The sequence below is a fragment of the Triticum dicoccoides genome, chromosome 1B (genome assembly GCF_002162155.2).
Source record: "Triticum dicoccoides isolate Atlit2015 ecotype Zavitan chromosome 1B, WEW_v2.0, whole genome shotgun sequence".
Lineage (NCBI taxonomy): Eukaryota > Viridiplantae > Streptophyta > Magnoliopsida > Poales > Poaceae > Triticum > Triticum dicoccoides.
In genome coordinates this window covers 14,376,768-14,386,227 of record NC_041381.1, presented here as the reverse complement: position 1 = coordinate 14,386,227, position 9,460 = coordinate 14,376,768, and the positions used below count along the sequence as shown (strand labels likewise).

At 48.4% G+C, this 9,460-nt stretch overlaps 1 protein-coding gene across 1 annotated transcript; it reads right to left on the bottom strand.

Annotated features, from left to right (window-relative positions):
• Positions 1 to 680: 680 nt before the first annotated feature.
• LOC119316118 (thionin-like) lies at positions 681 to 1,904 on the bottom strand. The gene is made up of 3 exons (XM_037590478.1): positions 1,579 to 1,904; positions 1,323 to 1,382; positions 681 to 1,120 (listed from the first exon to the last, which is right to left on the bottom strand). The coding sequence occupies exons 1-3, from the start codon at positions 1,835 to 1,837 to the stop codon at positions 1,032 to 1,034; spliced, it is 408 nt and encodes a 135-aa protein (XP_037446375.1). The 5' UTR covers positions 1,838 to 1,904; the 3' UTR covers positions 681 to 1,031.
• Between the last annotated feature and the right edge of the window lie 7,556 nt (positions 1,905 to 9,460).

Genomic DNA, 9,460 nt, shown 5'->3' with positions numbered 1-9,460 from the left:
GCATACAAATCTAATATTCAATATTCAATTTTTTAATGTATTATCACAACAATTTTAAAAAAATTCATCACACAGGTATTTCATACAAATATATTATTCACATAGAAAAAATGCTGAGCAGTTTATTTACACATGATAAACATTTTTAATACATGATGGGTGTTTTGTTAAATACATGATAATTATTTAATACAGAATAAGCATTTTGAAAACACTTTTTTTAAATAGGTCTCACATGTTTTTATATTTGTTTCATAAAAGATGTGCTTATATTTGTTTCATCAGGAAATGTGTTTATATTTTAGGTGATAAATACATGATTTACAATTCTACAATCGAAATTTGGTTTTCAACACTTCAAAAGTTTGGTAGTATCAGTATGGCTAGTATTTTTCGCAGTTGTTAGTCTCCAAAGACGAGATTTTCAGAATTTCACATAGTTTAGTGACTTATTTGCTATCATATCTCGTGTTATGTAGATGTAGGATCTATGAAAACATTACTGCTTTTGTTTACACGTTCTCGGTAGACAAGTGAGATAATGAAGCATGTGACGTGCCCAAGCTTCGGTAAAGTGCCAGCTCCGCCACTGTTAGAGTGGACGAGAGTTCACAAAGTTTACTGTGAAGTTGAGCCAAAAGCTTCGTACGTATCAAGTTTATGGACACATTCACGATGGCTGAAACACTAATTGACCGTCCATGCTTTGATTAACCTCAAAAGACACCTTGCCAACAACGACATTGCTTACCCCTATCAAAAGCAAGAAGAAAACAAGATGCCTCGCGAGAACGAAACACCATAATAATTTGCAAACTAAACAAGATTCACTAAAAGCGTGGCGTCATCATGCCATATGCCAATGATACAACATAATTTTTTTAACAAGAAACGATGATCGAGCACTATACATCCTCGCAGGAAGATGCATCATACAGCTCATGATCCTTATTGGACTTGGCACAAATTATTGAAGGCAACATAAACACTCCTTGGCGGGCTTGTCAGATGCAGCTCCTTGGCATAACTAGTTAAGCCGTGATGACTTGTGCAATTTCCGCGTTGTTCTTGGTGCACAGATCGTGGCATCCACTGGTGCAGTGTTCCATGGCGCCTTTCCCTTCATTGGTATGAAAAAAAATTAATTAGGTGATACATGCAAGCAAGGAGTTATTTAGGTGAGACTTTTACTACTAGGAGACTTCTGGGGAACTGATGCATGCATTTTGTTTGTATATTGCAAGGTGTATTGCCTAAGGAAATTTGTAGCAGGATGCGCATGTGATGCGTGGGGTTGGTGTTAGTGATAGAGAGAATCTTACCAGAAGGAGTTAATTTGTTGCACAAGGAAGCCGTGCACCCAATCTTGCAGTAGTTGGTGGCTGCTTCGCGGCAGGCAGTTCCGCAGCGTATATGCATGCAAATGTAAGCAAGCAAAGATTAAACATATATCGGTCCATCTCTTGCACTACATATATTCAAATGGAGCTCACAAGCTAGTAACCAAAAAACAAGTTCAACACGGAGTTGCAAGCAATAAACGTAGGACGAAAAGAAAGGGTCGGTTATTTGACATACCTTGCAGTGCAGTCTCTATATCTATATAACCGGGCTTGCATTCAAATCCAGCGGCTTCTGATATATAGCCAGCGGAAACACCGCAGCACTCTGAGACAGTGCTATCAGATTTTGCGCGGCACTTAAAATAGGTATCGACCGAGTTGAGATCATAACAACAGTGGGATGCTTGTACTTGCTGGGTTTGCTCCATGGCCACAACACCCACAACTACGAGCATCATCACAATGGTCTTGACATTGTTGCCTCTCATAGCCATGTTCAATTCTTTCACACACGGTGATTGAAATGAATGACGCTGAGATGAGATGGGATGAAGCAACACCTGGGCATCGCCCACTATTTATAGGAGATCTGGCTGGAGCGATCTAGCCACGCATCTCAACTTGTGAACTAGCCGCGTGGTGTGCATGTGCTAGCTGCTCGATTACTCTGTTCCTTTGATCATTCTTTAATTTTTGTGCTGCGTGGTGTCATCAGTCATGTCGGTGGTTCGGCTGGCCAGCAGTCATGGAGGATCACATAAGATATAGTACATAGATATGTTCGTCGATCGAGCCGGATACAATATATACGCATGGTACACGCACGCTGATAAACGACGGATCGTGATCGACCGCGGTGCTAGAGGATAGTACTATATCAGATGCATATTCAATTGGGCATGTACAACTTCATTTGTGTTTGAGATCTCGACTTCACGGATAAGATCGTGGATTTGGCTCACTACTGGAATCCACTCGCCGAGTGCTAGGTATACCCGGCGAAGGCCTGCAAATACTCGGTAAATGGTTTTCTGAGTGTTGCATTCGGCAAAATGGACTTGGATTGCCCCCTTTTGCCAAGTGTTTATTTGGGGCGCTCGGCAAAGATTTGTGCTTGATAACAATGAGCTAAAGGAGGATGGAAACAACGGCAGAAGGTTGATGTACTGAGTGTAAACACTTGACAAAGACGTGACTTTGGCAGATCATATATACATGAAAGAAAAAAAACAGCGAGCTGCGCCATGGTGATGAGCTCATCATGAGGACACACGAGCTTAATAACATGTATGTGGAGGAAGAACTTTATTGGCATCAATTCTCTAATGAGTGATGGCTCTTGAAAGGAGACAACAATACAGGCTTTTTTCATAAAGTAGCTAATGGGCGCCCTAGGAAACATTCCATGATTTCTTTTTTTTCGAAACGGAGGCAAAAGAATTGCCTCATCGATTAATTAAGAAGAAGAGAATTGCCCAATTAATTTACGAAAAACAGGGCGAAAACCGATACAAACAAACTCACTCAACACGAAGCACCACGGCCACATAGATGGCCTGCCAAGTGCTCCCAACACCCAACAAGCACAACCCTCGACACTTCTACAATGCAACGGAACCCGGGGTGAGAAAACGGCAATGATGACTCAAAATACCAAGGACACGTCGACAACACGAGAAACCGAGCACAATCCATCATGACATCGCAGACGCCTTCCCTCTCGCATCATCAACCATAGGAACCTCCAGCTGCTCACTTGACAAAGGTGAATCTTGTACATCGCTCGAGGTCGTCGATGTGTCCACCTTCATATGATCTACTGACAAACTCAGACATAGCTCCCTAAGCTCGGGCATGACCTGCAGTACCGGAGCCACAAGCACGGCAATGGACTCCCCCTCAGTGGAAGACAACATAGGATGGGAGGTAGGCACTGAGGATGAATTGTCTCCAACACGAGGGGAGAAGGAGCCATATAACCCCACCCCGCTATCCTGCACGTTGCAAACACCGGCCGCACAAGGAGAGTGCGGTGTCAGAGAGGTCTGCAACATAGCCGGCGCAAGGGAGAGTCGACTCAGAGCAGCCTCCGCTCGCTCTAAAAAGCTCCCAACATGCGCCAGACAACCTTGCATCAACGCTGTCTGATCAGCCAAAACAGACTGCAACATCAGCTCCGACGAGGTTGGAGAGCCAAAGGTAGCAGAGACGACAGACGCCCAAGACCCACGATGAAGCGCCTTGGATAGGAGTGTGGATCTCATCGGACCCTCACATGAAGCAAGAGAAGGACGATGCACGACGTCGAGCTGCGACACGAGCGACACATCAATGCATGGTAGTGAGCTTAGAGGACGCCATGGGTTGCAACATCCACGCGCACGATGACCGTTCTCAAAACAACGGGACCACCGCAATGGCTCTTTGCAAACAGCCGCGCGATGACCATGAGCGAAGCATCTGTAACATCTACCGCGAAACCAAGTGGGGATGGGACGAGGAGCCATTGTAGAGGAAGGCGACGAAGTCGGACGACGCGGGCCGCGCCGCGGTAGCACCTCCTGCCAACCCTCATTTGTGTCTGCGTCATGCCCCACGCACATCCCTCCAGAGTCGAGGGCCTTGGTGGCAGCCGTCGGTGTCTGGGGAGCCAACTCCTCTTCGTCATCTTCATCGTCATCATCGTCAGCAGCGGAGGCCCACAACACCGCCCGTGGTGGCAGCGTCATGACCATTTCCTCTTCACAGCCTACGTTGTCCCCATTGACAGAGGCAACAGGGGCCGACAACAACACATCCAAGGTGGCACCGGCAAGGACAGGGGAGCCTGGCGCCGGGGCCGAAACAGTTGCCGACACAGGCTCCGAACAGGCTGTGCACGCAGCCTTAAGACCCCTATTCTCCCTCCTGAACCTGGAAGCCGAGGGCAGCTGCCGCGGTCGAGGGAGAACACCGGCGACAGGGGGAGTGCCTGCATCCTGAGCGCACGGCCCAGACGGCGGAAGGACGATGGGTGCATCAGCCGGAGACGCGATTGAGTGGTGGCCGTCGCGGAGGCTCGGACGAGCAGCATCGCCGGGCGAACCGAGAGATGGGGCGCCACCGAGACTGGTGTGGGATAGGTCTTCGTGGGGTACCCGGATCCGGTCACGGCGGCCGCAAAGGAGGACAGAAGCCGGAGATCCGGGCGATGGCGGCGCCCGCCCAGCCACAACTTGCACGGACGCGAGAGCACCATCCCTTCCCAACGCATGATGCCGAGCCGAGCTGAGCCTAGCAGAAGAGAGAGGACGAGCAAGGGACTCCGGATCTGGCATGGGTAGCTGCGCAGCTAGCCAGAGGTGGGAGATCGAGGCGCCGCTGCCAGGGGTGCTCTCCCGACGCGGGTGCTGTCGCTGGAGCTTGTCCCTTGGTTGGATTACATTCCATGATTTCACTTGAATGTGGATTGATAGAAGGGACTAAAAATCTCTTAGCTCATGCTACTGATTACTATAAGACCCTCTTCGGACCAGCCCCTGGTAATCTATGCCATATAGAGGGAAACTTTTGGTTTCAAGAGGAGAAAATCTCTCCTGAGGATAATGATGACTTGACCCAGCCTTTTTCTATTGATGAAATTGAAAAGGCTCTGTTTGATATGAAATCTAACTGTGCCCCTGGACCGGATAATATCCCTGTCAAATTCTATCAACATTGTTGGGAAGTTGTAGCCCCAGACTTATTTGCCTGGTTTGAATGGTTTTATGAGGGGAGACTGGATGTGCAAAGACTGAATTATGGCATTATTACTCTATTGCCCAAGTCAATTGATGCTAGTAAAATCCAGCAATATAGACCGATTTGCTTATTACATTGCCCATACAAGCTTATTGCCAAGTTATGGACATTAGGGCTAGTAAATGTGCTCATAAGCTGTTTAGCATACAACAAAATGCTTTCATCAAGGGGAGACATATAGTGGACAACATATTACCCCTACATGAGGTTTTACATTATACTCATGTTAAAAAGCAAGTGGGGGTTGTTCTTAAGCTTGACTTCGAGAATGCTTATGACAAAGTCAACTGTGACTTTTTGCTTGAATGCCATGTAAAACGTGGGTTTAATCAAAAATGGTGTGGGTGGGTGTCTCAAATCCTTAAGAATGGGACGTTTAGTGTTAAAATCAATGATGAGCTGGGTCCCTATATACACAGTGCAAAAGGGGTTAGGCAGGGTGATCCACATTCTCCTTTCCTTTTTTAATCTTGCGGCAGAATGCCTAACTAAGACGATGATTTTGGCCCCAAAAAACGGTCTCATTAAAGGGTTGGCCTCTGATCTTATTGAGGATGGAGTGGGTATCCTGCAATATGCAGATGATATAGTCATTTGCTTTGAAGATGACATTGACAAGGTTGTCAATGTCAAACTCTTGCTGTATTTGTTTGAACCCATGTCTGGGCTGAAAATTAACTTTGATAAGAGTGAAGTAATTATTATAGGTGGCGATAGCGAGACTGATGCGATTTATGCTGAGATGTTTGGATGTCAGGTGGGCACTTTGCCTATGAGATACCTGGGTGCTACGATCACATACTCTACTTTGAAAAATACAGAGTTGGATTTCTTGGATGTGAAGATGATAAAAAAACTTGATGCCCGGATTGCATATTCAGAATCATCTGGTGCTAGACTCACCCTCTTAGACTCTAGCCTGGATGGGATTCCATCATACCTTATGTCTATGTTTCCGTTCAAAAAAACCTTTATTGAAAAAATGGATAAGAACTGTTGCGGATATAACTACTGAGTATAAACCGCCCAGGAGGGGCCGGTTCACACTCAACTATATTGAAGCCCATGAACACCCAGAAATGGCACTTTACTAATGAAGCTTAGAGGCCCGGAGCCCAGAGGCGAATTAGGGCCCATAGTGGTAAACTGCCATAGTCACGTAACTTGTATTGTAAGTTAGGAAAGGAGAGACCGAGCCGGACACTTGTATGAGCCGGCCTCGGGACTCTGTAAACCAGCCGGGCGTCAACCCGTGTATATAAGGGGACGACCAGGCGGCGGTTCAGGGACAAGAAACAACAACTCGAGAGCCAGGCAGAACGTGTTTAGCTCCCTGGTTATCGAGACCCCAATAATCCCATCACAACTAGATGTAGGCCTTTACCTTCATCGAAGGGGCCGAACTAGTATAAAAACCCTCGTGTCCTTTGTCCGGTTTAACCCCTTTAAGCAAACCCGTTGTGATGGCTCCATGACTAAGTCCTTTCACGAGGACATCTAACGTGATATTTCCACGACAGTTGGCGCCCACCATGGGGCTATCGCACGATGGTTTCGAGTTCTTGAAGGGCAGCTTTGAAGGACTCAAAGTATACGCAGAGGGCCGGATGACCAAGAGCCGTCGCGGCAAGCTCTACATCGACGACGCAGGGTGGGGCCCTGAGGCCAGCTCAATTGAGTACGGATACCGGGTCCCCTTTGGCGGAATTCACGTTTTCATCGGCAAGATCAGCGAACTGGGCCCTGAGCCGGACGTCTGCACCGACCTCATCGAGACAGCTCAGCGTGCAAGCTCCGCTCGGATTCAGCCCGGCATGAAGCATGCGTTCGTAGGATGTGTCCACGGGATCGGATATGAACCGATGTCCGAGGGTGAGACAGTCGCTTATTCTGATGGCGAATCATCCGCTAGTGAAACCGAGTCCCTGTACCAAGTTCATGATGGTGTGTTCGAAGGGTATTTCGATCGCACCAGTATTCCGGAATTTCTGGAACCGCCAAACCAAGTCAGAATCTTCATGGCCAAAACACAGCCAACTTTGCAGAATTCTACCGCGGCGGCATCCGGACCGGCAGCAGGGGCAGGAGGCTCTGCGCGCCGGCCGGCTCAAGTTCTGTCCGGATTGATGGACGCCTGGGCGACGTTATTGGCCACAATAGTTACCCCGGAGGCTCAAGATCGGCATAACACGGAGGTCGCTAAGTTGCGGGATAACTCAGGACAAAGAGGATTTGACGGCTGAGGAGATCAGGATGGCTGAGGAACGGGCCGCTTTAGATGCCCAGACGCAGAGGATTCAAGCCGAGAATTATCGACTTTTGATGGATCAGAACGCCTCGAATGAAGTATTCAGGAGGAGACATCGATCTCGCTTGCCGGCGGATTACAATGCGATGAATCTCTTCGATACGCTAGGGGCAGGGACCAGCAATTCGGCAGCAGTAAACCGGACTATCGCGCCAAGGACCGGAGCGCCAGATCAACCTTAGATGATGGGTCCACTTTGACAGATAGACAACCCTCCGCGGTATACCACACCCCCGCCGGGTCACTTCTCTACCCCTTTGGATAATATGATAGCAACCGCATCCCGACTGGCAGCTATTCCAATAGAGGGTGAGTTGCCAGCAGCGGTTGAGACACGACGGGCCAGGGATCTTCTTCAAACTGCTATGACGCAGCAGTAGGCTTACTCGTATAGTCGAGACAGGATTCACAGGACCCCACGTCCGAGCAAAAGCTATAGCAGGCATATAGATGAACCGGACGTGTCCAGCAGTGCGCAGCGCCGTATTGTCCCTCAAGGACCCAATCCGGCGCATGGTGAGGTGAACGCTCAGGACATGGTGGATAATGGCAGAGCACGAAGGGAGGCTGCTTTAGCAGCACAGTATATGGGTCGTTATCAACCCGCCACGGTTCAGCCAGCGGCGTCACTAAACCGAGGCACCGGGCTTGCCTTCAGTTCCTGGGGAGTATCATGTCTCATTCCAGCTCTCCGTAATGTGCGGCTGCCTAAAGATTTCAAGGGTCCATGTAAGGTGCCTAATTACACCGCTGATCAACCGCCCGAGGCATGGGTGGAAAGTTATGAGATGGCAATGGAGATGCTGGATGTGGATGAAGCGGCTTGTGCAAAGTACTTCACGACGATGTTGGAGGGAACAACCCGTACATGGTTGAAGAACCTGCCAGCTAACTCCATCGAGTCATGGGACTAATTGAAGGCCCGGTTTATAGCAAATTTCAAGGATACATGCAAGCAGCCTATGTCCATTGTGGATCTGGATGCATGTGTTCAAGGAGATAACGAGTCAACAACTCATTGGGTGCGCCAGGTTTCAGAACTTTTGCACTCGTCAGACCGCATTAACGCTGGCCAAGCAATCATAACACTGGAGCGCAATTGCCGGTTTAAGTCACTAAAGATGAAGTTGGGACGACTCAAGCACCACTGCAATGACATGGGAACCCTTATGGCAGCCTTGGTAAAGTATGCCGATTCTCATAATACCAAGGATCCCGATTCTGATGAGGAGAAACCCGAGAAGGGAAAGAAGAACAACAGTGCAAAGGGACAGCAGCACAACCAAGGAGGCCATGGGAATAATGGTAAGCGCAAAGCAGATAATTCAGATTTTGTGGCTAACACCAATATGCAGCATCGTAAGGGTAAACCGCCCCAGCGCGGCGGCGGTATGAATCTGGAGCGTTGAATGGTGAGCAGTATCATGTGTTCACTACTAGTTTGTGCAAGCACGATCAGAAGCTTCACAAGAGGGCAGTTAATGCTATTGAACCGGCAGTACCACGTTATTTGCGGTGGTCCGAGCAACCCATTGCACTACAGAAAAAAGACACATCCGTGACATTTTGGCCGAACGAATTTTTTTTCTGTCATACATATGACACTTCTATGACGATAATTGTGACAAAACCCAGTGTCATCATAGATGTGGTGGGATCCTACTTCTATGACAAAAAAACATGATAGAAAATGGGCTTTTCGTCCTGGGCGGGCCGGAGACGCAGCTGCATGACATTCTTTGGGCCGTCCATGACGGAAAAAACCGTGGTAGAAGCGAGGGGGGAAAATTTAGGGGAGTTGTCAGTTACGGTGGGAGGTAGGGGGCCGAGCGATGCGCGTTTCTCTCGTACACATGCGAGGCGTTGGGTCTAACTGAACCCGAGCGAGGCGTTGGGCTCTAACTGAACCCGATCGATTGTACTGCAGGCTACGCGTTACTGAACCCGAGCGATCGATCGATGGCTGTTAACTGAACCTGATGGAGCGATTCCTTCGCTATGCTGCTAACTGAAGCCGATCGATTGGATG